General features: G+C 41.0%; 1 protein-coding gene across 2 annotated transcripts in view; it reads left to right on the forward strand.

The window, feature by feature from the left end:
* The window catches only part of TMEM45A (transmembrane protein 45A), a 113,042-nt gene that overhangs the window by 10,206 nt on the left and 74,880 nt on the right, over window positions 1–27,956 (forward strand). Inside the window, exon 1 of one of the 2 annotated variants that reach the window (XM_015470833.2) lies at window positions 20,948–21,025. Within the exon in view, the coding sequence (XP_015326319.1) occupies window positions 20,980–21,025 (46 nt within the window). The 5' untranslated portion in view covers window positions 20,948–20,979. 2 annotated transcript variants of the gene reach the window in all.

The following is a 27,956-nucleotide window of genomic DNA, read 5'->3' on the forward strand; positions in this document are numbered from 1 at the left end:
TCTTTGTGACTCCACCGACTGCAACACACCAGGCTCCTCTGTCCTCCACTATGTCCTGGAGTTTGCTGTCCACTGAGTTTTGGTTCATGTCCATTGAGTTGGTGATGCTATCTTACCATCTCATCCTCTGTGGTCCCCCTTCTCCTGCCTTAAGTCTTGCCCAGCATCATAGTCTTTTCCAACGAGTCAATTCTTCACATCAGGTGGGCCACATATTGGAGCTTCAGCTTCAGCATCAGACCTTCCAATGAATATTCAGGGTTGATTTTCTTTAGATTTTACTGGTTTGATCTCCTTGCAGTCAATGGGACTCCCAAGAGTCTTCTCCAGCACTGCAATTTGAAAGCATCAATTCTTCGGTGCTCAGCCTTCTTTATGGACCAACATCCATTCATGACTAAAGAAAAATCATTAATTTGACTGTAAGGACCTTTGTCAGCAAAGTGATGTCTCTGCTTTTTAATATGATGTCTAGGTTTGTTATAACTTTCCTTCCAAGGGGCAAGTGCCTTTTAATTGCATGGCTGCAGTCACCATCAGTGATGATTTTGGAGACCAAGAAAAGAAAATCTGCCAGTGCTTTCACTTTCCCCCCTTCTATTTGCCATGAAGTGATGGGACCAGATGCCATGATCTTAGTTTTTTTCTTTCAGATCACACAACTGTATTTTCTATTTGTCTTGTGTATAGATAGGGCCATCTGATTGGTTTAAACCAGTTAAGCCTTCTCTACCACCTCTCTTTTGCCTCTATGGTGAACATAGAGTCCATGCGTTGAAGATGGCCTCCAACAGGAATGTGATCTGAATTTCTAAAGCCTTGCTTGAAGGAAAGATGCCCAGGAAAGCCACACAATTGGAAGTGCTCTGTTGTTCTTAATTTGCATAATATGTAACCTTTCACATTAGAAGCTACTTAGTTTTTCTAATGTTGAGTTTGAAGCCAGCTTTTTCACTCTCCTCTTTCACTCTCATCAAGGGGCTCTTTAATTCCTCTTCACTTTCTGCCATTAGGCTGATATCATCTGCATCTTTGAGATTGTTGATATTTCTCCCAGCAATCCTGATTCCAGCTTGTGATTTATCCAGCTCAGCATTTCACATGATGTACTCTGGGTTTAAGTTAAACATGCAGGGTGACAATATACAGCCTCAACATACTCCTTTCCCAGTTTTGAACCTGTCTGTTGTTCCATGTCTAGATCCAACTGTTGCTTCTTGACCTGCATATAGTATTCTCCAGGAGACAGGAAAGGAGGTCTTTTACTCCTATCTCTTGAAGAATTTTCTTCAGTTTGTTGTTGTCCACACAGTCAAAGGCTTTGGTGTAGTCAGTGAAGCAGAAGTAGATGTTTTTCTGGAATTCCCTTGCTTTTTGCATGATCCAGTGAATGTTGGCAGTTTGATATCTAATTCCTCTGCCTCTTTGAAACCCTGCTTGTATATCTGGAAGCTCTCAGTTCAGATACTGCTGAAGCTTGGCTTGAAGGATTTTGAGCATAACCTTGATAGCATGTGAAATGAGCACAATTGTATGGTATTTGAGCTTTCTTTGGCATTGCCCTTCTTTGGGGTTGGAATAAAACTGACATTTTACAGTCCTGTGGCCATTTCTGAGTTTTCCAAATTTGTTGACATATTGAGTGCAGCACTTTAACAGCATCCTTTTAGGATTTGAAATAACTCAGCTGGAATTCAGTCACCTCTACTAGCTTTCTTAGTAACAGTTCTTCCTAAGGCCCTCTTGACTTCACAGTCCAGGATATCCGGCCCTAGGTGAGTGACTACACCATCATGGTTATCCAGGTCATAAAGACATTTTTTTGTACAATTCTTCTGTGTATTCTTGCCACCTCTTCTTAATCTCTTCAGCTTCTGTTAGATCCTTACTCTTTCTGCTTTTGGCTTATTTTTATTTATTTCTGCTTGAATGATAATGAGTAAGAAAGGGTAGAGTGAGTGGGTCAAAGTACTGTGCCCTGATAAGCAGTTACATTCTGATTGCCTCTCAGATGGGAGTTTATTTTTCCCTGAGATGAGAATCTGCTTGATAATGGGAAACCCTTGAAGCAGGCAGGAGCCTTTGAGTTGCTTCAGTCTCAGTCCTGCTTCCATCTCCCACTTTTGTCTCTGCCCTCTACTCTCATGCTCTTCTGCCAAAACCCATAATTGTCCTTCTGTTGGCAGCTTTCTCCAGGACCTCATTTACCCAGAAACTGCACAGGATTCAGTAGAGGCTAAGTTGGGATTCTTCCCCTCCTGTTTTCTGTGTATATTATTTTGGGGATTGGAAATCAAATTTTCATGCCACTTTAGAAGTCCTTCTTCAAGATTTAAAAAAAATAAATTTATTTATTTTTAATTGAAGGATAGTTGCTTCACAACATTGTGTTGGCCTCTGCTGTATATCAAGATGAATCAGCCATAGGTATACATATGTCTGCTTCCTCTTGAACCTCCCTCGCACCTCCGACCCCTTTCCACCCCTCTAGGTTATTACAAAGCCCCAGTTTGAGTTCCCTGAGTCATACAGCAAATTCCCATCAGATAGCTATTTCACATATGGTAGTGTACATGCTTCCATGTTACTCTGTCCATTCCTCTCACCTTCCCCTTCCTCTCTACCCTCCACCTGTGTTCATAAGTCTCTTCTCTATGTCTGCATCTCCATTGCTGCCCTGCAAATAGGTTCTTTGCTACCATCTTTCTAGATTCCATATATATGCTTTAATATATAATATTTGTTTTTCTCTTTATGACTTACTTCCCTCTGTATAATAGGCTTTAGGTTCATCCACCTCATTAGAACTGACTCAGATATGTCCCATGTCCTAACTATTGTATATAGATCTGCATTGAACACTGGAGTACATGTGCCTTTTTCAATTTTGGTTTTCTCAGGGTATATGCCTAGGGCTTATATGCCTAGGGCTTCCCAGGTGGCTCAGTGGTAAAGAATCTGCCTGCAATGCAGGATCTGCTGGAGACACAGGTTGGATCCCTTGGTTGGAAAGATCCCCTGGAGGAGGAAATGGCAACCCACTCCAGTATTCTAATAATGGAATTATTGGATCATATGGTAGTTCTACTCCCAGTTTTTTGAGGAATCTCCATACTGTCTTCCATAGTAGCTGTAATCAATTTACATTCCCACCAATAGTGCAAGAGGGTTTCCTTTTCTCTGCACTCCCTCCAGCATTTATTGTCTGTGGATTTTTTGATGATAGTCATTCTGACCAGTAGGAGGTGATATCTCATTGTAGTTTTGATTTGCATTTCTCTAATAATAAGTGATGTTGAGCATCTTTTCATATGTTTTTTAGCCATCTGTATGTCTTCTTTGGGGAAATGTCTGTTTAGGTTTTTTTGCCCACTTTCTGATTGGGTTATTTGTTTTTCTGGTATTGAGTTTTATGAGATGCTTGCATATTTTAGAAACTAACCCTTTGTCAGTTGTTTCATTTACTATTATTTTCTCCCATTATGAGGGTTGTCTTTCCACCTGATTATAGTTTCCTTTGCTGTGCAAAAGTGTTTAAGTTTAATTAGATCCCACTTGTTTATCTTTGTTTTTATTTCCATTACTCTGGGAGGTGGGTCATAGAGAATCTTGCTGTGATTTATGTCATACAATGTTCTGTCTGTTTTCCTCTAAGAGTTTTATAGTTTCTGGTCCTGCATTTAGGTCTTTAATCCATTTTGAGTTTATTGGTGTTAGGAAGTATTCTAGTTTCATTCTTTTATACATAGCTTTCCAATTCTCCCAGCACCATTTATTGAAATGACTCTTTTCCCCATTCAAATTCTTGCCTCCTTTGTCAAAGATAAGGTGCCTTTAGGTGTGTGGGTTCATCTCTGGGCTTTTTATATTGTTTCATTGGTCTATATTTCTGATTTTGTGCCAGTACCATACTGTCTTGATGACTGTAGCTTTGTAGTATAGTCTGAAGTCAGGGAGGTTGCATTCCTCCAGCTGCATTCTTTTTTCTCAAGATTGCTTTGCTATTTGGGGTCTTTTGTGTTTCTATACCAATTGTGAAAATTTTTGTTCTAGTTCTTTGAAAAATGCCATTGGTAACTTGATAGGGATTACATTGAATCTGTAGATTACAGTTGGTAGTAGAGTTATTTTTACAGTATTGACTCTTCCAATCTAGGAGCATAGAATATCTCCCCATCTGTTTATGTCATCCTTGATTTCTTTCATCAGTGTCTTACAGTTTTCTGTATACAGTTCTTTTGTCTCCTTAGATAGGTTTATTCCTTGGTATTTTATTCTTTTTGTTGCAATGGTAAATGGGATTGATTACTTAATTTCTCTTTCTAGTGTATAGTAATGCAAATGATTTTTAGGTATGGATTTTATATCCTGCAACTTTACTAAATTCACTGATTAGCTCTAGTACTTTATAATTTCTTGGTAATGTCTTTAGGGTTTTCTATGTATAGTATCATGTCATCTGCAAACAGTGAGGATTTTACTTCTTCTTTTCTAATCTGGATTCCTTTTTTATTTCTTTTTCTTCTCTGATTCCCATAGCTAGGACTTCCTAGCTATGTGTGTTCCTAGCTATAAACAGTGTTGAATAATAGTGGTGAGAGTGGGCACTCTTGTCTAGTTTTGATCTCAGAAGGAATGCTTTCAGTTTTTCACTGTTGAGAATAATGTTTGCTGTGGGTTTGTTGTCTGTCACCTTTATTATGTACAGGTTCCTTCTATGCCCATTTTTTGAAGAGCTTTTATCACAAATGGGTGCTGAATTATGGCAAAAGCTTTTTCTGCATCTCTTGAGATTATCACATAGTTTTCATCTTTTAATTTGTTAATATAGAGTATCACATTGATTGATTTGTGTATATTGAAAAATCCTTGCATCCCTGGGGATAAACCTGACTTGATCATGGTGCATTATCTTTTTAATGTATTGTTGAATTTTCTTTGCTAGAATTTTGTTGAGAATTTTTACATCTGTGTTCATCAGTGATGCTGCTGCTGCTGCTGCTAAGTCGCTTCAGTCGTATCCGACTCTGTGCGACCCCAGAGACAGCAGCCCACCAGGCTCCCCCATCCCTGGGATTCTCCAGGCAAGAACACTGGAGTGGGTTGCCATTTCCTTCTCCAATGCATGGAAGTGAAAAGTGAAAGGGAAGTCACACAGTCGTGTCTGACTCTTTGCGACCCCATGGACTGCAGCCTTCCAGGCTCCTCCATCCATGGGATTTTCCAGGTATGAGTACTGGAGTGGGGTGCCATTGCCTTCTCCGTCATCGGTGATATTGGCCTGCAATTTTCTTTTTTTGTGATGTCATTGTTTGGTTTTGGTATCAGGGTGATGGTGGCTTTGTAGAATGAATTTGGAAGTGTTACTTCCTCTGGAATTTTTGGAAACAATTTCAGAAGGATAGGGATTAGTTCTCTAAATGTTTGATAGAATTCACCTATGAAGCCGTCTGGCCCTGGGCTTTGTGTTTTGGGGAGATTCTTGATAGCAGTTTTGATTTCAGTGCTTGCAATTGGTTTGTTCATAGTTTCTATTTTTTTCTGGTTCAGTCTCAGAAGGTTAAACTTTTCTAAGAATCTGTCCATTTCTTCCAGGTTGTGCATTTTATTGGCATATAGTTGCTCATAATAGTCTCTTATGATCCTTTGTATTTCTGTGTTGTCTGTTGTAACCTTTCTTTTTTCATGCCTAATTTTGTTGATTTAATTCTTCTCCCTTTTGTTCTTGATAAGTCTGGCTAATGGTTTGTCAATTTTGTTTATATTCTCAAAGAACCAGCTTTTAGTTTTATTAATCTTTACTATTGATTCCTTTATTTCTTTTTCATTTCTTTCTGCTCTGATCTTTGAGCTATCTTTCCTTATACCAGTTTGGGGTTATTTTTGTTCTTCTTTTTCCAGTTATTTTAAGTGTAAAGTTAGGTTATCTATTTGTTGTTTTTATTGTTTCTTGAGGTAGGAATGTATTGCTCTAAACTTCCCTCTTAGAACTGCTTTTGTTGCATCCTATAGGTTTTGGGTCATCACATTTTTGTTGTCAGTTCTAGGAATTTGTTGACTTCCCTTTTTATTTCTTCAGTAATCTGTTTGTTATTTAGAAATGTATTGTTTAATCACTTGTAATTCATATCTAGTCTCATAGTGTTATGGTTAGAAAAGATACTTGATATGATTTCAATTTTTCTTAAATTTACTGAGGCTTGATTTGTGACCCAAGATGTGGTCTATCCTGAAAAATGTCCCGTGTACACTTGAGAAGAAAGTGTATTCTTCTGCATCTGGTTGGAATGTCCTGAAGATATCAATTAGGTCCATATGATCTAATGAGTTATTTAAGGCTTGTGTTTCCTTATTAATTTTCTGTTTTGATGATCTGTCTTTTGGTGTAAGTAAGTTCCCTACTATAATTGTGTTACTATCAATTTCCCTTTTTATGCCTGTTACTGTTTGCCTTATGTATTGATGTGCTCCTATGTTGGTTGCATAAATATTGACAACTGTTATGTAATCTTCTTGGATTGATCCCTTGATCATTATGTAGTGTCTTTCTTTATCTCTTATAATATTCTTTATTTTAAGGTCTATTTTGTCTGATATGAAAATTGTCACTCTGATTTTCTTTTGATTTCCATTTGTATGGAATATATTTCTATCCTCTCACTTTCTGTCTGTATGTGTCTCTAGGTCTGAATTCAATATTTTTTTTTAATATAAATTAAGAGGACCGAATTGTTTACCTGTCTTGAAAGATATTTTTGAAAAGTTAAAAACAGAGAAAGGTCAACTGGGTGGATGTTTGGATTTTGAGGTATCCTGACACTGGGATGAAATTAGTTCTTCTGAAAAGAAAAGATTGGGGTTGTTGTGTTAAACACCTGCTCCTGTACTTAGAGCACAGTGGTTCTATGTTTCATGGAAAACAGTGTTGACTCTCACACTGAGCACAGTGAAACCTCTGAATTTTCCTTTTGGTACACATCCTTCACTGATACTGCTGAATCATAAAACACATGGCCAGACTTGGGGATGGAGTATTGTTAATGAGGGAACTTAGGCCTGAAAAGTACAATTTCAGGAAAATCTGCAATAATATAATTTCTACTTCATTTTTTGTCACATAATCCCTTTATTTTTCCAAGTTCTAGTTAACAAATAATATTGAGAAGTATCTTCTTCTTTATCATACTCAAACTGAAACACATCCTTTTCTCTTTTTCCTGTGGGTATGATTTGAGAAGCAATTTATCACTGGCAATTCTGAGTCTATGTCCAATAAGAAAGCAAGAATAAAGGTGAATGAATATTTTTTGGTGTTTTAAGTCATTGGAGAAATGATTAGCAAGTTAGTTTACATCACTGAGCATCTTACTCTTACAGAAAGAGCCATTAGACTAGTATTGGAGAAAGCAGTGGTATCCTTTGCAGAAAGACTCTGGTTTAATTGAGGTTTCTCCACTGGCCTTCTGTTAGGCTCACCTCCACCTCTAGTCCATCTCATCATTAACCACGTTTCTGAAATTAATGTATTAGAGGGGCTGTTTGGTCACAGGATGAGTGAATATTGATTGAGGGTGGTGATGGTGGATGGAAAAGGGAGGGCCTTCTGGTTATTCCAAGTGAGAGCCTGAACAACATGAAGAGGGAGAGTTAGCAAAAACACAGAAAGAGAAAAAAGAAACAACTGACCCAACCTAAAACATTTGTCAGAAATCTTCTTGAAGACTAATTTACTTTCCTTAGCCATATGGTTGGGCTTCCCAGGTGGCTCAGTAGTAAAGAATTCACCTGCAACGTAGTTCAATCCCTGGGTCAGGAAGATCTCCCTGGAGAAGGAAATGGCAACCCACTCCAGAATTCTTGCCTGGGAAATCCCATGGACAGAGGAGCCCATCAGGCTACAGTTCTTGGGGTCACAAAAGAGTCGGACGTGACTTAGCAACTAAACAACAACAACAGCCATATGGTTGAGTCATATTTTTTGTAACTAATTCTTATAAAATCTAACCATTTCCAATGGCTGATGGACAAAGAAGTCTCTTCCAACTTGTTAGGGTAAAGAGATCTCTTCTTTAACCAAAATTATAGGAAATCTTCTGCCTCCAGGCACTCAAATCTCTTACTGGGCCCACCCTGAAAAATTGCTCTTTTCAGATCAGTCCAGTTGATTAGGTTAATTGTGGCCCAATCTTAAATAAATAAATACCAATTACTGGCGGAGAAAGCTTTTTTAAAAATTGAAGTATAGTTGATTTACAATGTTGTGTTAGTTTCTAGTGTACAGCAAAATGATTCAGTTATGTGTATATATGTATATATATATATACATACACATTTTTGTCTGTGTGTGTATATATATATATACATATGTATGTATATGTATACATATATATGTGTATATATATATACACACACACCTATACAGTAGGCCCTTGTTTGTTTTATATTAATATATAATACTTTGTATCTGCTAATCCCAAATTCCTAATTTATCTCTCCCTTCCCTTTCCCTTGTGGTAACCATAAGTTTGTTTTCTATGTCTGTGAGTCTATTTCTGTTTTGTAAAGAAGTTCGTTTGTGTCATATTTTAGATTCTACAATAAGTAATAGCGTATGGTACTTGTCTTCCTCTTTCTGACATATCATTTAGTATGATAGTCTTATGGCTGAGTAGTAGTATTCCCCCTGGGGCTTCCCTGGTGGTTCAGGTGGTCAAGAATCTTCTTGCAACGCAGGAGACCCAGGTTTGATCCCTGGGTTGGGAATATCCCTGGGTTGCAAAGAGTTGGATATGACTGAATGACTAATGCTACACTAGTATTCCATGGTGTGTATATATAATACATCTTTATCCTTTCATTTGTTGATGGACATTTAGGTTGTTTCCATATCTTAGCTATTATAAGTGATGCTTCTATGAACACTGGGCTGCATGTGTCCTTTTGAATTATAGTTTTCTCTGGATATTGCCCATGAGTGGGATTGCAGGATCATATGGTAACTTGTTTTTAGATTTTTAAGTAACCTCCATACTATTATCCATAGTGGCTGCACCAATTTACATTCTCATCAACAATGTAGGAGAGTTCCCTTTTCTCCACATCCTCTCTAGCATTTGTTATTTTATAGACTTTTAAATGATGGATAGTCTGACCAGTGTGAGGTGGTACTTCATTGTAGTTTTGATTGGTATTTCTCTGATAATTGAGTATCTAATAGTTGAGTATGGTTTCCTGTGCCTATTGGCCATTGTATGTCTTCTTTGGAGAAATGTCTATTTAGTCTCCGGATAAGAAAACTTTTGCATCTCTAGGGAAACAGCCATGTTTGTGAGTACAATTCATACCAGCATGGAGTGACGCTTCATAGGGACATGGAGCGTTCCAGACACTGCCTAGGTTGAATGATGCCCAGAGCATCTCTTTCCACTGTAGTTTCCATGGAGGTTGCTGAACAACCAGAAGAGGAATGCTTTATCTTCAGAGCCAGCTTCATGGTTATGCAATGTGTACAGTTGTACAGGGTCCAGTTTTAGATGAGAGAGCTTCATTCTTGGTTTAATGCTCTACTGTCACTGTTGTGAACATCCCAACAATTTATGAACAAGGGACCCCACATTTTCATTTTGTTTTTGGCCGTACAAATCTATTAGCTGTTTCTGCCTCATTCTTCTAGGGTCACTCAGGTGTCACAAGAGGGAGAAAATAAAATCAAGAACCTGTTTGATCACCTTCCTCCAAGTTTATGTATCCAGATAAACACCTAATGAAACTGCTACCCATTCTTTGATCTTAATTGATGGCATATTTAACCTCCTTTAAGAGGAGATTCTCAGAGATCTCTTTTCCCTTTCTAAAAGCATTTCCATACTGACTTCCTGCTGCTGCTGCTAAGTCGCTTCAGTCGTGTCCGACTCTGTGCGACCCCATAGACGGCGGCCCACCAGGCTCCCCCATCCCTGGGATTCTCCAGGCAAGAACACTGGAGTGGGTTGCCATTTCCTTCTCCAATGCATGAAAGGGAAGAGTGAAAGTGAAGTCGCTCAGTCGTGTCCGACTCTTAGCGACCCCATGGTCTGCAGCCTACCAGGCTCCTCCGTCTATGGGATTTTCCAGGCAAGAGTACTGGAGTGGGGTGCCATTGACTTCTCCATCCCTACTGACTTAGAACCTCTAATTAAAAGAATGATTCAGGTCTGGGCAACATGTGGTACTTCCATACTTGGAAAAGAAGGATTTTCTACATCTCCTTGGTTTACTTTGTTTTACGGTAGATAGCACAACCTCAATTTCATGGGTGCATTTTACACATAAATGTGTAAAATTTATTTTTTAAGCAAGATTTAAGAAATATTCTTATTGGCAGCTGGGTCCAAATACCGAAACCAGCAGCAATGATTGTGAATGTTCTTCCTGAGTTTTCTTAATCTTCATAGGCTGTACACAGGTGAGGGGTGTACCCTGCAGCTTTTTATCTATTTCCCTTGGGTGGGAATGGGTGTGAGTAGCCTGGCTTGGTGGACTGGCCCAGGAGAGAAAAGCAGGGTCATGGGAGGGCCTTATCCCTGTGGAAGCCTCCACTTTTTCTGTGCTTACACACTGGCCACCTAAGTTGGACGATGAGAAGTTTCATAGAAATGATTAGTCAGGAGGCAGACTTGGTGAGAGTGGGCATAAAGGCTGTAAGTCCTTCTCAGGACCTGGAGAAGCACCTGCTGACGGTGGCTGGGGAGTGCTTCCCTGATTGCCAAGGACAGGGTCTTCTGCTAAGCAGAGAGTGTGCATAGTGGAGTGATACTCAGTCTTGCTTATCTGATGACATTAATTAAGGGGTGTTATGGGCCAGGGTTCTGTAGGTTGAGTGGAGATGGAGGCCACTGGCAATGCGTGCCATGCCCAGGGAGAAATATGTGAGTGGGAGGAAGAAAAAAGGATTTCTCTGGAGCTGTTCCAAGGTTGATGCTAGTGAAAGATGCTTGTCTCTCTCAAGCATTAAAGCAGCATCTGCCAGGATTGTCAGCTACTGAACAACACACCTTCAACACTCATGAGCCGTGGGGAGTGTGGGTACAGGTAAAAGAGTCGTAAGTTTTAATGTGTTTCCTTACTAGTTGCTTTTGGTGTGCAACTGGACGTGTGTATGTGTGTAAAACTGACAGAAACTTGTCGGGTTATGGTCTATTGATTTTTTTATTCAATTTGGCAAATTTTCAGCATTAACTAAGACATGAAGGCTTTGTTTTAAGGCTTTAAAACAAGGCTTTGTTTTGTTTCTTAATCCTTAACCCTTCTGCCTCAAGTCCAAGGTGCTACTCAGACCAAGAATGATGAATGACTATGAAGGGAGAATTGGTTTGACACAGTCAAAAATTAGTTCACCATTTCTATAGTAATCTTTAGTGTAAAAGAGCAAGAACTTTTCATTCACATTGACATCTAACACTTATGTACCAAATTATTATATGCCAAGCACAGTTCTAGAGCCAGAGATTAAGAAGAAAAGAAAAATAGAAAAAATAATCCTACATCCATGAAGCTTTTGTTCGAGTAAGGGGCAACACAATCAATGAAATAGCCAGGGAAGTCCGTAGTAGTTTAGATGGGAATTATTATGGGAAAGTAAAGCAAGAAAAGGGGATGGGGTTTGAGGCACTTAGTAGTTTTCAATAGGATGATCACGAAAGACTCCTTGAGAAAGTTTTTGAGCAAAGACTTAGAGGAGATAAGGGGAAGAGCATTTCAAGAAGGAGAAGCAGCAAGTGCAAAGGCTGTAAGGTGGAGGCAAGCCTGGTGTGCAAGGAGAGACAGGGAGGCCAGTGTGGCTCGTGGAGGGGAGGATGAGAAGAGGCTGGAGGAGTGACATCACTTGGGGCTATGAAGAGAAGGGGACGACAGAGGATGAGATGGCTGGATGGCATCACCGACTCGATGGACATGGGTTTGGGTGGACTCAGGGAGTTGGTGATGGACACGGAGGCCACAGGTGCTGTGGTTCATGGGGTCGCAAAGAGTCGGACACGACTGAGCAACTGAACTGAACTGAATTGATGAAGTTTCTTGTGAAAACTTGGGCCCAACTTATACTTCAATAGAGTAACACTGGCTCCTATGTTGAGAAAAATGTGAAGGGCAGAGGTGGGAGCAGAGTCCAGTTAGCCCATTGTAATAACCCAGACCTATATGAAAGTGCTTACAGGGGTGCAGTAAAGAGTGGACAGCCCCGGGGAATATTTTGGAGATAGAGCCAGCAGAATTTTCTAGTGGGTTAGATGTAAGAAGTGAAAGAAAGGAGTTAAGGATGACTCTACATCATCCTTAACTGTGGTGGGGGCGAGTAACCAGAAAGATGAAGTTGTCATTGAGTGGGGAAAACTAGAGCAGGTCTGGTCCGAGAGGGATGTTAGGAGATCTGTTTTGGATGGTTTGGGATTTGAGGTGTATGTCAGACATCTGAGCTTCCCTGGTGGCTCAGATGGTAAAAGGATCTGCTTGCAATGTGGGAGACCTGGGTTCAATCCTTGGGTCATGAAGATCCCCTGCATAAGGAAATGGCAACCCACTCCAGTACTCTTGCCTGGAAAATTCCATGGATGGAGGAACCTCTTAGGGCTACAGTCCATGGGTTTGCAAAGAGTTGGACAAGTGACTCACTTTTTTTTTTTTTTGAAGTGAGCAACTTCACTTTTTCACTTCAGATATTTAAGTGGAGATGCTGAGTGGGAAGCTGGATATGGGAGTCTAGAGTTAAGCAGTGAAGGCTGAGCTAAAGATAGAAATCTAGGAGTGGTGATATAGTATTCATGCTGTGAAGCAGAATGAGATCCCCCAGTACTGAGGGCAGGTAGAAAAGAGTTCTAAAAACTGAGCCTGAGGACTTGCTAATTTTAAGGACCTGTGAGATACGAGAAAGCAGAAAAGAAGGAGGAACCAGTGAGGAGGAAAAACAGGGGAAGAGTATTTTGCAGCAAAAGGCCCTGATCTACTCTTTGAATTTCTGCTAGTGGCTCAAGTAAGCTGAGGACAGAATTGGCTATTGAATGCAGCAATTTGGGATCTTTGGTGACTTTGACAAGAGAGCTAGAATCAGGTAAGATCAGTAAAGAAGAGACAGGTTGAAGTAGGGAGAAATGAAGTTAGAGACAATTAAATTGCTACCAGTCTTCCTCACTCCCAATCCAGAAGAAACAAGCCCCTCAACTTCCCATTTTTATGATTTTCTTTATTTTATTTTGCCAACTCTGTTAATCTTTGTAAGCAACCTTCAGTTCTTTTGGAATGGGCTGACAAGCCAGCAAGATGGGATGCTCCCACAGGAGGGAGCCTCTACTCGGGTACAGAGCTTCTTGTTACTTCCCTTCATGTCTGGTGGTAGAAATGTGGCCACTTGTCTGGTCCTGAGGGTGGTGGTGGGGGTGGAGCGGTGGGGGCAGGCACAGCTATGCACACTGCATGATACAGGCCCTTTGAGGAGGATGCATTCAGGTCATGATTTTTGAGGGGGGGCAGGTTGCTTTCATTGCTTCTTGGTGAGGCCACAGGAATAACTGTTTTAGCATCTGTCTTGTTATAGTTGCAGAGAAGGGCAAGATTTGGGATAAACTAGAGGGATTTCGTAGCAGCAGCGGAGGGATTTCAGAGGAGAGCACAAGAGTGAAGGACATGATGTTGAAAGGAGAAAAAAAAATCTACATATTGGTGGCTTGTCAGCTGTGGCTCTTGTCCTTTAGGGATATGAAGATTCGTCTCATCCTGCAGAGGCTGACCTACATTTCAAAAGTGACTGTGAAATTTGGCATGTTTGAGAGAAACTCCTTTCCTGGCTAGGGCCACAGGATGACTCATCTGGCTTGGATATAGTTGGCTTTTGTTGAGGTACCAGGAGAGCTCCCGTGCAGGGTACTAGACTCAATTCCCAGTAAACAAGAGTATCTCCTGATTCCTCCACTTCCTTCCTGTTGCTTCAGTGAGGCTTCATGACTTTTGGCTCAGGAAATCATGAGTGATTTGGGAGCACAGAATATGATTTTTGGTTTTCCTTTAGGACCATGTTAGGATGCTAGTAGATGCCACACACAGGACAAACTGGTGGAGCCCCCTCTTAGCTGCCCCTGCTGGGTTCTGGAAAGTTATGCTGTCTGCTCTGTTGTTTATGTGCTGTTGTACCTTGGGCTTCCCTGGTGGCTCAGACGGTAAAGAATCCACCTGCAATGTGGGTGACCTTGGTTTGGTTGGGAAGATTGCCTGGAGGGGGGCATGGCAACCCACTCCAGTATTCCTGCCTGAAGAATCCCCACAGACAGAGGAGCCTGGAGGGCTACAGTGCATAGGGTCATGAAGCGTTGCACATGACTGAATGACTAAGCAAATACCTTGGGAATCTGGCTTCCCTGGTGGCTCAGATGGTAAAGAATCTACCTACAATGCAGGAGACCCGGTTTCAACCCCTGGGTCAGGAAGATCCCCTGGGTCAGGAGAAGGGCACAATAGCATACTCCACTATTCTTGCCTGGAGAATCCTGTGTACAGAAGAGCCTGGTGGGCTACAGTCCATGTGATTGCAAAGAGTTGGACATGACTGAGTAACTAAGCATGGCTACTTATCTTGGGCATCTACCTGCAGTGCCTTTTTGAAAAATAGATTTTATTTTTTAGAGAAGTTTTAGGTTTACAGCAAAATTGAACAGAAAGTACAGTGGGTTCCCATACATCTTCTCCCTCAAAACATGCACAGCCCTCTCCACTATTGACGTCTCACTCTAGAGAGGTACATTCTGACAAACCTACATTAACACATTATTATTACTCAAAGTCCCTGTTCTGGCACTTGTGGGGAGTGACCAGAGCCTCCTTGCCACATTTGGCTCCTGCACCCTGGCTCCAGGATACCTCCAAGCCAGTTTATATAAAGAGTATTTCTGATCAGCCTAGTAATGAGGGAGGAGGTGTTTGTTGTCGATTATTTATTGTTTCTGGTTCAGTTGGAGTTCATTAGAAGCCATGCTTTCCTAACACCTCTAGTCCTCTCTCAGGCAGTGCTGTGTTTCTCTGGTTAGATACCTGCCCAGCAATGTCAAATCCTGGGTTCAGATCTGCCTGCAAGAAGACCAAGGCAGGGAGTTCCCTAGTGGTAGGACTGGTGGTTAGGTTGCCTAGTGGTTAGGACTCTGTGCTTTCACTGCGGTGGCCTGGGTTCATCCCTAATCTGGAAATTGAGATTCCGCAAGCAGAGCAAGAAAAAAAGAGGAAAAGGCAAACAGTGCCTGGTGAGTAAGTATGGGGCATAGGGTAATGATCTGTGTGTGCGCTCAGTTGCTCAGTCATGTCCAACTCTTTGTGTCCCCATGGACTGTAGTCCACCAGGCTTCTCTGTCCCTGGAATTTTCCAGGCAAGAATACTGGAGTGGGTAGCGATTCCCTTCTCTAGGGATCTTCCTGACCCAGGGATTGAACACATGTCTCCTGCATTGGCAGGCGGATTTGTTACCACTGAGCCACCAGCTTCCTGATAATCAAGCCCTCTTCTCCCTCACTTCCTGGTTGGTCCATGATGTTATAATGATAGTTTTCATGAGAAATTCCATGAAAGTTTCTGATTCCTAAAACTAATTTCTCTATGCTGGAGGCGAGGGGATGAGTGCCAGGCAGTGGTTGTAGGCTGCCCTGGACCCTGACCTGCTTCTCAGGATGAGGAAAATTGGGCTATTTGGGGATGACATGTCATTCATCTTGATTTGTTTGCTTTTCAGGAGTGTGCCTTTGCTGAGAACATGGGGCTTACTCTTGTGTGGTATTGTTGTTTGGTTCTTTTTAATAGTGTAATACCCTAGTGTGCCATCTTCCAAAGTTTCCAAATTTTCTGGCATATTGAGTGCAACACTTTCATAGCATCATCTTTTTGGATTTGAAATAGCTCAGCTGGAATTCCATCATAACCACTAGCTTTGTTCCTAGTGATGCTTCCTAAGGCCCGCTTGACTTCACATTCCAGGATGTCTGGTTCTAGGTGAGTGATTACACCATCGTGGTTATCTGGGTCATGAAGATCTTTTTTATATAGTTGTTCTGTGTATTGTTGCCACCTCTTCTTAATATCTTCTGCTTCTGTTAGATCCATACCATTTCTGTCTTTCAGTTTGCTCATCTTTACATGAAATGTTTCCTTGGTATCTCTAATTTTCTTGAAGTGATCTGTAGTCTTTCCCATTTTATTCTTTTCTTCTATTTCTTTGCATTGAGCACTGAGGAAGGCTTTCTTATCTCTCCTTGCTGTTCTTTGGAACTTTGCATTCAGATAGGTATAGCTTTCCTTTTCTCCTTTGCCTTTAGCTTCTTCTCTTTTCTCAGCTATTTGTAAGGCCTCCTCAAACAACCATTTTGCCTTTTTGGATTTCTTTTCCTGGGTATGGTCTTGATCACTGCTTCCTGTACAATGTCACAGACCTCCCTCTCTAGTTCTTTAGGCACTCTGTCAACCAGATCTAATCCCATCAAAGTCCACCCATCTTGTTGAAAACAGGTGTGGTAAGGATTAGCTTTAGCTTCCTAAACCAAGATAATCACCATGCTGTGATCACTCACCTAGAGCCAGACATCCTAGAATGTGAAGTCAAGTGGGCCTTAGAAAGCATCACTACGAACAAAGCTAGTGGAGGTGATGGAATTCCAGTGGAGCTATTTCAAATCCTAAAAGATGATGCTGTGAAAGTGCTGCACTCAATATGCCAGCAAATTTGGAAAACTCAGCAGTGGCCACAGGACTGGAAAAGGTCAGTTTTCATTCCAATCCCAAAGAAAGGCAATGCCAAAGAATGCTCAAACTACCGCACAATTACACTCATCTCACATGCTAGTAAAGTAATGCTCAAAATTCTCCAGGCCAGGCTTCAGCAATACATGAACCATGAACTTCCAGATGTACAAGCTGGATTTAGAAAAGGCAGAAGAACCAGAGATCAAATTGCCAACATCTCCTGGATCATCAAAAAAGCAAGAGAGTTCCAGAAGAACATCTATTTCTGTTTTATTGACTATGCCAAAGCCCTTGACTGTGTGGATCACAATAAACTGTGGAAAATTCTGAAAGAGGTGGGCATGCCAGACCACCTGATCTGCCTCTTGAGAAACCTATATGCAGGTCAAGAAGCAACAATTAGAACTGGACATGGAACAACAGACTGGTTCCCAATAGGAAAAGGAGTACATCAAGGCTGTATATTGTCACCCTGCTTATTTAACTTCTATGCAGAGTACATCATGAGAAACGTTGGGCTGGAAGAAGCACAAGCTGGAATCAAGATTGCTGGGAGAAATATCAATAACCTCAGATATGCAGATGACACCACTCGTATGGCAGAAAGTGAAGAGGAACTAAAAAGACTCATGATGAAAGTGAAAGAGGAGAGTGAAAAAGTTGGCTTAAAGCTCAACATTCAGAAAACTAAGATCATGGAATCTGGTGCCATCACTTCATGGGAAATAGATGGGGAAACAGTGGCTGATTTTATTTTTGGGGGCTCCAAAATCACTGCAGATGGTTACTGCAGCCATGAAATTAAAAGATGCTTACTCCTTGGAAGGAAAGTTATGACCAACCTAGACAGCATATTAAAAAGCAGAGACATTACTTTGCCAACAAAGGCCCATCTTGTCAAGGCTATGGTTTTTCCAGTAGTCATGTATGGATGTGAGAGTTGAACTATAAAGAAAGCTGAGCGCCGAAGAATTGATGCTTCTGAACTGTGGTATTGGAGAAGACTCTTGAGAGTCCCTTGGACTGCATGGAGATCATACCAGTCCATCCTAAAGGAGATCAGTCCTGGGTGTTCATTGGAAAGTCTGATGTTGAAGCTGAAACTCCAATACTTTGGCCACCTGATGCAAAAAGCTGACTCATTGGAGAACACCCTGATGCTGGGAAGGATTGAAGGCAGGAGGAGAAGGGGACAACAGAGGATGAGATGGTTGGTTGGTCTGACAGACTCCATGGAGATGAGTTTGCATAAACTCCAGGAGTTGGTAAGGTACAGGGCGGCCTAATGTGCTGTGGTCCATGGGATAGCAAAGAGTCGGACACAACTGAGCAACTGAAGTGAACTGAACCTGAGGCTAACATAAGGGCTAGTCCCAGCTTTGCTAAATCTTCTGCACAGCTTAGAACAGGAGTTCCTGGTCCATGGCCCTGGTAGGAAACAGGCGGCATAGCAGGAGGTGAGTGGTGGGTGAGTGAGTGAAGCTTCATCGGTATGCACAGTCATTCGCCATTGCTTGCATTACTGCCTGAGCTCTGCTTCCTGCCAGATTGTTGGCAGATTCGATTCTCATGTGTGTTAGTTGCTCAGTTTTGTCTGACTCTTTGTGACCCAATGGACTGTAGCCCCCCACCCCACCCACCCCACCCAGGCTCCTATGTCCCTGGAATTCTCCAGACAAGAGTACTGGAGTGTGTTGCTCCCTTCTCCGGGGGATCTTCCTCACCCAGGGATTGAACCCAGGTCTCCTGCATTGCAGGCATATTCTTTACCATCTGAGCCATGTAAGATAGAATTTCCTAGATTCTCAGAGGAGAACAATATATGTAATGTGTTTGAATCAGCCCCAAACCATTCCCAGCCCACTGTGGTTCGTGGGAAAATTGTCTTCCATCAAACCAGTCCCTGGTGCCAAAAAGGTTAGGGACTGCTGGCTTAGAATATTACCTCTTATGAAATGTGTGAGGGCATCACCATGTCCTCTGTAGAGGTTGTCTGCTCCTATCACTGTAACCATACCCTGACAGCTGGTCTGTTGGGATGCTGATGTTGCAAGAGCACTCTAGTCCTCTTTTAAGACTATGTGGTACCAGGTATTGCTTCTTATATTCAAACAGGGCTCTAAGCATGCTCAACAGTCCATCCATCATTTATTTACTTAACAACCCATTCAATAAATGCTGGGCAATGAGGATGTAAAGATAAGAGACACAGTTCTTGCTTTTCAGAAGCTCACAGTGTAGTGAGGGAGATCCTAGATATGTAATGATGGCATTCAGAAAAAACTCTGTGAGAGTGTCTTGAACACAGAATAGGGTTCCACACACTTGCAGAGTGAATTAGGGAGATTCCTTGGTTGAGATGAGATTACTGATGAGTTTTTTTTTTTGTTCTCTTTCTTCCTCCTCTTTTTCTTGAACTGAGTCATGCAGGATGTGTATTATTGGTTGAAGGAAGGAAGGGTTCCAGGCAGCAGAAAAACTCTATAGAGCTAAGGAGGCATGTTAGGGAGTTTGGAATATTTGGAGAACTTTAAATGCCATCATGTTGTTTGGTTATAGCAGAGTCCTAATGAACAGCTGCAATGGGATAAGAATTCCTCTGAAACATGTCTGTAGGAAATATTTCCAGAGATCAAATTGCCAACATCCATTGGATCATAGAAAAAGCAAGAGAATTCCAGAAAAACATCTGCTTCATTGACTATGCTAAAACCTTTGACTATGTGGATCAAAACAAACTGGAAAATTCTTCAAGAGATGGGAATACAAAACCACCTTACCTGCCTCCTGAGAAACTGGTATGCAGGTCAAGAAGCAACAGTTAGAACCGGACATGGAACAACGAACTAGTTCCAAATTGGGAAAGCAGTAGGTCAAGGCTGGATATTGGATGTGAGTTTGAGCAAGCTCTGGGAGATGGTGAAGGACAGGGAAGCCTGACATGCTGCAGTCCATGGTGTCACAAAGAGTCGAACACAACTGAGAGACTGAACAACAACAACAATTAACGGCTGCAATGGGATAAGAATTCCTCTGAAATATGTCTGGAGGATGAAGGAGACACTCCCACGTTAGCCTGCAATGGTTAGACTATACTTTTGAAATGAGAGAGTATGTGAGATTCAAAATAATACCTTACAGGAGCCCTGGGCTGTCTTACCTGCGGGGAGAAAGTGTAGATAGCAGTGGGGCCTGTTTAGACTTGTTAGGTATGGCTTGTGTGAGTAACGCAGCACAGCTGGGTAAGGGAGACTGGTTCTGAATCTTGCTTCTTTTGCTCAAAAGAGAATGTGATGTGGGCAGAGATAGTGTCCTCATTTATAGACTGTTCTCAACCTACCTCTCCAGGGTTGATATGAGAATTAAATCACACAATTTATTGATAGGTGAAAGTAAATACCCAGCAAAGGTTAGTTTCTCTTCCCTGTCTTTTTCTCTCTTGCTTTTCTCCATCTTTCTACCCTTCCCAACCTCCTTTTTTCATGAATTAACTTTGTACTAAGAAAGTAGTACATGTAAGCATCCTGCAAGTATCTATATTAATAGTCCATTATAGCAGCCACTAGTCACATGTGTTTAGAGAATGCTTGGCTAATTCCAACTGAGATATGTGGTGAGTTGAAAACTTAATGCAAAAAAGGGAATGTTAACTAATCTCATTAATAATTTTTTCTATAGATCATATGTTTAAATGATAACATTTTATATATGTTTGGTTAAATAAAAATGTTATCAAAATTAATTTCACCAGTTTCTTCTTACTTTTAAAAAATGCAGCTACTGGCAATTTAAAATTACATTTTATTCTTAGGGGATAGCATTTTGTGGGCTTTTGGGACTCCCTGGTGAAAAGACAAACTGACTTCGCAGTGCTTATGCCTAGTGGGGAGTAGAAAACTGCCACTGACAGCTAAAGCAACAACAGAAAGTGAAAAATAAAAAAGTAACAAATGTAAAAGTACATATTGTAAGAAGTATGTAAAGAGAAGTTTCTCTGGGAGGAAAACAGCAGGATCTAATTTAAATTGACCGGAGGCCTCTCTGAGGGAGAGGTGTTTGAGCTGGGCCTCCAGGAAAGCATTTGCCCGTGGCATTTCCAGGCAAAGGTGGGAACACAGCATTCCAGCTGGAAGAAACAGACTGCCAGTCAATATTTACTGAGTCTACCAAACCCGCAGCATGTGGTTGGCAATGGGGAAAAGCTGTGGGGCTGCCAGACACAGGGAGGCTCCATGACTCCTTTGCGCTTGTGGTCTAGAGAGGAGACAGAAGAGACAGGTACGTCAGGGTTCAGGGCTGGGACATGTACTGGCTCTGGAAGTGTCTTTCCTCCTCTGTCTGTCCCAGCCTCAGACCATCACTGACCCGCAGCCACAGCTTTGCAGGTCCCCAGAGCCTGTCAGTTCTTCCTTTGGCAGGGAACACTCACTTCTGCTCTTTTACCCCCGTTCCACTGCCCTGTTCTGAGTCAGACTCATCTTGGAAATTAGCGTCTGCAATAGCCTCTTAACCAGTTTCCTCGCCTCCAGCCTCTTGCTCCCTTTAATATCTTCTGTGCATTCCTACCAAATTAATCACCCTGAAATAACATTTAGACTGCAATTTCCCTGCTTCAAAGCTTTTACTAGCTTCCAGATACTGGCAGAGGAGCAGCATGCCTGGAGCTGTGGGCACCTCTGTCTCTCTTTTCACACTTTATCTTTCCTTGTCTGCATAATGACAGCGCTCAGAGAAGCAGGGCCTGCAGCAGGATGCGCAGCTGGCCTCAAGTAAGCTTTGAAGCCTCACTTCTAGCCAGTTTACATAATTCCTGCTCCTGCCCCACCTCGCCCTCTGGGCCAGGCATGCTGGAGTCCTCTTTGTCCTTCACACACTGAGTTTCATTGTCTCCATGTAAGGGCAGGTGCATATCAGTAAGAGCATGGATTTCAGAGTCAGTGAGATGAGGTTCAAATCCCAGCTCTGCCATTTAACTTGCTGTGAGGACACCTCCAATAAGCTTTGTCTTTTCTAAGCCTTAGTTTCCTCTTACTAATACCAGGAACCTAACTGTAATTTGTACCCCTAAGGGATGGGAGGGTAAGATTTTGCAGGTGCCTAGTCCGTGAGAAGTGAGTGAAGTCTCTCAGTCGTGTCCGACTCTTTGCGACCCCATGGACTGTAGCCTACCAGGCTCCTCTGTCCATGAGATTTCCCAGGCAAGAGTCCTGGAGAGGTTTGCCATTTCCTTCTCCAGAGGATCTTCCCAACCCAGGGATCGAACCCAGGTCTCCCGCATTGTAGGCAGACACTTTACTGTCTGAGCCACCAGGGAAGATCTGGGAAGTCCTTAATCCATGCATATTGTTTAAATGAGTGGTAAGCCATGGATGTGCTGATTAACAGTGGTATCTCCTTTTCTTTCTGTATCCCTAGTGCCAGTTAGCAGCCTCTTTTTAAATGGTGATGGGCTGTAGTCTGACTTCTATGCAGCTGTGATGTGGGCTGGAAACACTGGATGGGGACATTGAACAGTGGTGTCAAGAAGCTGGATAGACTTCAAGAGACCATCCAGTGTGGAACCCCTGAGGCCCTCTCGTGTGTCCAAGTAGATCCAAAGGAGTTGGTTGAAAAGCATACACACACACACACACACACACACACTTTGGGAGTATTATCTAGATGAGGAATCACTGAACAAGAGACTTCATTTTCCTTTTCATTTATCTTTTTGAAAGATGTAGTATGTAGCAGATTGTCAGCAAGAGAGGAATACAGGATCTTTTCCAGAATTAGTGCAACATAAAAATTTATAAAGTGAGAGTACATGAAAGCTAATAAAAAAAGTTAAGTTTTCAACAACTCCTTTATGGAGCTACTGTATAAATGAGGCACAGGGGCACTTTTGATTAAGAAATAGCCACGGTGTAATTCAGAAAAGCATAGGATGTTTAAATAGACATTTGGATATACTCAGAAGTCACAGCCAAGTCAACTGAGATCTCTTACTCAGAGAAACATGCTAATGGATTTCATTCTTAGGGAGAGAGAAATATTCTTTCTTTTTTTCCTTCTTATTTTCATGTGGCACTTCACTGACAGTTTCTTTACTAGCTTCATGAGTATTACTTGAGAAATCTCCACACTGAGCTGTTGCAATGTTCTTTACTCCATGGAAATACCTTCATAAGTTACTGGGTAAAACACAGGATACCCAGCAAAATTTGAATTTCATGTAATACATGCAATACATGGGATATATTTATGCCAAAAATTGCTCATCTGGAATTCTAATTTCACTGGTATCCTATATTTTGTTGTTGTTGATAAATATGGCAAGTAGGCCTACCCAAGGGCTGAAGGGTAGGTACTGAAAACCTGGCTGACAAACTTGTAAAGCTGTCAACACTGGTGACTGATACTTTCATGGGACCTTTCAGATTTCTGTCTAAGGAAGGCTCGTGTATGGTTTTCTCAGGGACCTTACTGTTCACAGACACATGAGCCAGCTCACACCCAGGCAGCCCAAGCAGCAGCTCCTCATTCCTCTATATTTCCTTTGTTAATTCTCATTTACCTTGAGGTTTTTTTCATGCACTTGCATACCTGACCTTCTATGAGATGGGGGCAGAAGCATGGAGGATTTTTTCCCCTGAAATAATAGCTTTAAGTGTAAAGTTGGGGGACAGGGAGGAGGCAGGAAGGCAGGAGACTTCAACTCACTCTGACCCCTTATTTTCCTGTACAGGAGTCAGAGCATTTCCCATGGAACATAGCGAGCTGCAAAACTCAGCTTCTTCTTGTCTGAACTTGAATTTGAAGTATAAATTCAATTTCTGTCTTTTTTCCCTCACAGCATTTTTCTTTCCCTCTATAAAGTAGACAGAGAGGGTGCAGTCTAAATTAGACTGGAAGTTCAAGATCAAGGGAAGAGTCACTACCAAGGCCAGGCCCTTCCGGGGAAGACTCTCTTCTGAGTCTTGTCAGGACCTCAGATGCCTCAGGCAGCCTTGATTTCCCGTATGCTGTGCTGCCTTCAAGACCTTGTGACAAAAAAATAACAAAAGCAAAACAAGTCTTGCATTTTTTTTGGCTTGGCTTTTTTGTTTCTTTTTAGCTTTCCCAATTTTTTAAGTAGAATGTGTGAAGACACAAAAATAGAGACAGTAGTATAATATGTCAACTAGCAACAATTTAGTAATTGTTGAATTACAGCCAATTTTGTTTTATCTGTTTCCTTATTCATTTCTCATTTCTTCCAGATAATTTTGGTATTAGAATTCTTCAGAGAAAAAGAACCAAAAGGATGTGTGTGCGTGTTTGACTACATGGAGAAAGGGAAAGAGATTGATTGATTTTAAGGAATTGATTCTTGAGATTGTGGAACTGGCAAATCTGAAATCTGTAGCATACGCCAACAGGCTAAAGAACCAGGGAAGAGTTGATGTTGCAGTTTCTGTTGCGAAGGAAATCTGGAAGCGGAATTGCTTCTTCCTTGGAGAACCTCAGTCTTTTCTCTTGAGGCTCTTAACTGACTGAGTACATCCCCTCCCTGCCCCCTGCTCCCCTGCCTTACCCCCCTGTCCTGTGGAGGATAATCTGCTTTTCTCCATGTCTTCTGATTTAAATGTTGATCATATCTGAAAAATACATTGACAGCAATGTAGACTGGTGTTTGACAAAAAACCGAGTAGCATGGGCTTAGCCAATTTGACATACAAAATTAACCATCACAGTTTGGAAACTATAATCATCTAAACTAACAAGTCATCACATTATTTGGTCCATAATATTTTCATATATATCTTTTAAAAATAAAAATTAAGAAAAACCCCTAAATATAATCACTATTATCACCCCTATAAAATTAAAAGTTGAACTATACCTTTGTGTGAATTAACATCTATATAAAGTTTATACATTGCTATTATAGATAGGACTCAGAAGTCTCTGTTAGTATACAAGTTCTCTCTTTGATTCTGTTGGTTTTTCTTGCAGTTTATTTGTTGAAGAAGCTAGTTTGTCCTGTAGAACTTTGCATCATTTGGTTTTACTGGTTGCATATGATGTCACTTAATAAGCTCCTCTGCCCCTGTATTTGCTGTAAGTTAAGAATTTCATAGCAAGGCTGGATCACACCTAGGTTCACTTTTTTTTGCAAGAATACTTCAGGCACATTTTGTTGGACTGTCTTTCTTGGATGTCGATCATCTTTGTTTATCACTGCCTGAATTTATTAGTTCATCCTGGCTTGTAAAATTCTAAAGTCTATAATTTCCTCTGCATTTATTAGCTAAAATATTTATATAAAGAGAAATTTCCTCTCATGAACTATTTGGGTAGAGTTCAGTTCAGTCGCTCAGTTGTGTCTGACTATTTGTGACCCCATGGACTGCAGTACTCCAGGCTTCCCTGTCCATCACCAACTCCTGGAGCTTACTCAAACTCATGTCTATTGAGTTGGTGATGCCATCCAACCATCTCATCCTTTGTCATCCCCTTCTGCTCCCACCTTCAATCTTTCCCAGCATCAGGGTCTTTACAAATGAGTCAGTTCTTCGCATCAGGTGGCCAAAGTATTGGAGTTTCAGCTTCAGCATCAGTCCTTCCAATGAATATTCAGGACTGATTTCCTTTAGGATGGACTGGTTGGATCTCTTTGCTGTACAAGGGACTCTCAAGAGTCTTCTCCAACACCACAGTTCAAAAGCATCAATTCTTCGGCGTTCAGCTTTCTTTATATTTCTTTATATGCAGATGACACCACACTTATAGCAGAAAGCGAAGAAGAACTAAAGAACCTCTTGATGAAAGTGAAAGAGGAGAGTGAAAAAGTTGGCTTAAAACTCAGCATTCAGAAAACTAAGGTCATGGCATCTGGTCCCATCACTTCATGGCAAATAGATAGGGAAACAATGGAAAAAGTGACAGACTTATTTTTTGGGCTTCAAAATCACTGCAGATGGTGACTGCAGCCATGAAATTAAAAGACACTTGCTCCTTGGTAGAAAAGTTATGACCAACCTAGACAGCATATTAAAAAGCAGAGACATTACTTTGCCAGCAAAGTTCTGTCTAGTCAAAGCTACAGTTTTTCCAGTAGTCATGTATGGATGTGAGAGTTGAATTTGGGTACAATTCTTCCTAATTCTTTATCCTAGTGTTTCTCAAGTTGCTGTCAATAGACTGCTATGAGTCTGCTGATATGTTCTTGGAGGGTGAGGAAGGGGGTCTGCAAACTTTTTATTATGATAATCTGACTGCGCAATTACTGAGAAATATGTAAGCATATTCTACATTACCTGGATGAGTGTCTTATTAGAGTTCGGCCAGTGACCTCAGTGCTGAAGCTGACATTTTTGTATTTTGGATCATGATGCAGGGCATGTAGTGCTGATTAAATTATTAAGGGTTGATGAATAAAGAAGATGGTCTTAAAATGCCAGGCAACCTTACAGTGGATTTTAGTTTGAATAGAGATATGAGTCAGTTTGGGGGAACACAATAATATACATCGTCTGGACCAAAAATAATATATGCTGTAGCTGCGAAAGGCCACTTATTTTGAAAGAATTAATTGTCTATTTGATTTGCATTAGTTTGATTTGTGTTGGTTTTGTAGTGTTTGCTTATATTTAATTTATAAATCGGTTTTATTTTCACAGTTGTCCAAATATATATATTTTACTATTAACATTTAAGAAACAATTTGTCAACATGCTGGCTTGAAAGGAATTTATTTCCTTTTAAAATGTCTGTACATTACAGACAGTTTGAGAAACAGTGCTTTATCCCATTCTGGCTTTCCTAGGGCTATTAGGTAATCCCACCTCCAGTATAATCTGTTTTATTAAGGAGTGACCTCTTGCTGTGGATATTGGGAGATAACAATGTGTATCTAGACAACAATACCCTGAAATGCTCAAAGAAAAATGGCCATACTGGGAAGAAGGTATTTTAACATTGTATTTTTTTTTTTTTTCTAACATCATCTTCAACCACAGAATGGAAGCAGCTGCCTCCTTATGTATCTTTCACTGGGGCCTGTGGAATCTGGTAAATGGAGAACCTTAGACCAGACTATGTATTACCAGAACAACTGTTTGAAAAGATAAGAAGCAAAACCAAAGCCCATCTGAAGCAGTCTTATCCAACTTCATTGTGCTGATGAGTTATCTGAGAATATTGTTGCAAGAGATGCTGCTGGCCCATACCTCATATACTGAAAACTATTTTTTCTGTTGTAATCATTTTACTTGATTTTTTCTTGGATAACACATATAAAGCTATGAGTACCATTTTTAATACAAAGTCAGCACTTAATAAATGTTAATGACTCTTGTTACGGTGGTTAGAATTAGCTTTTGAGGCTCAGAGAAGGATGGGATAGAGGAGGGGGTTTTAGAAGTGAACAGACTTCAATCAAGATCCAGGTTTTGTTGTTTACAAGCTATTTGTCCTGGACAAGTTAGTTAGCCTTTCAAGTCACTGACTTGTCAAATGTCTTTAAAATGGAGGAAAATAATGCCTCATGGAATTGGGAGGATTCTATAGAGCTCCTAGATTGGTGGGTGCTCAAAAAATATTATTTCTCCTTTGTCCCCTTTGGATATAGGCTTGGCATTGAATCTTGGTTCTGTTGCAACATTATTGTGACTGAAGTTGTAATCCTTATGAAATTTATCTCTTTTATCATTGTCTTTAAAATGAGAATGATAATTAAGAAGATTCAATTAACTGGTATATGTAAAATGTATTATGTGTTGGCACATGACAGGACCCGTGGTCAGCCCCTCTTTCCCTTCCCTTCCTTCATTTAGTGTAGCAGTCAGCAAGGCTGATGGAGCTCAGATACCAGGCATAAGAGACGGGCTTAGTGGGTTCACCTCTAGATAATGAGAATCATCTGGAGAGTTAACAAAAACCATCTGGAGAGTTTAAAACTGTACAACAGGAGAGTTGTGAGTCTGAGTTTTATTCAGGGTCTTGCTGAGGCTGTATCCTGGAAAACAACCTCTTAGTAGCGCTGAGAAAGTACTCCAAAAAAATAGGGGCTGAGCCAGGAGATGTATATATATAAGCAGACTTGAAGTAGAAACTCTTGGAATTGAGGTCCAGGCATTAGTTATTTTTTATGAGCTCTTCAGATAATTCTGTGGTGCAGCCAGGATTGAGAAGTACATAACACTAGGCCCTTGAGTTTTCTTCAGTGATGGAAACTGAGAGTCTA

This window comes from Bos taurus, chromosome 1 (genome assembly GCF_002263795.3).
Source record: "Bos taurus isolate L1 Dominette 01449 registration number 42190680 breed Hereford chromosome 1, ARS-UCD2.0, whole genome shotgun sequence".
Lineage (NCBI taxonomy): Eukaryota > Metazoa > Chordata > Mammalia > Artiodactyla > Bovidae > Bos > Bos taurus.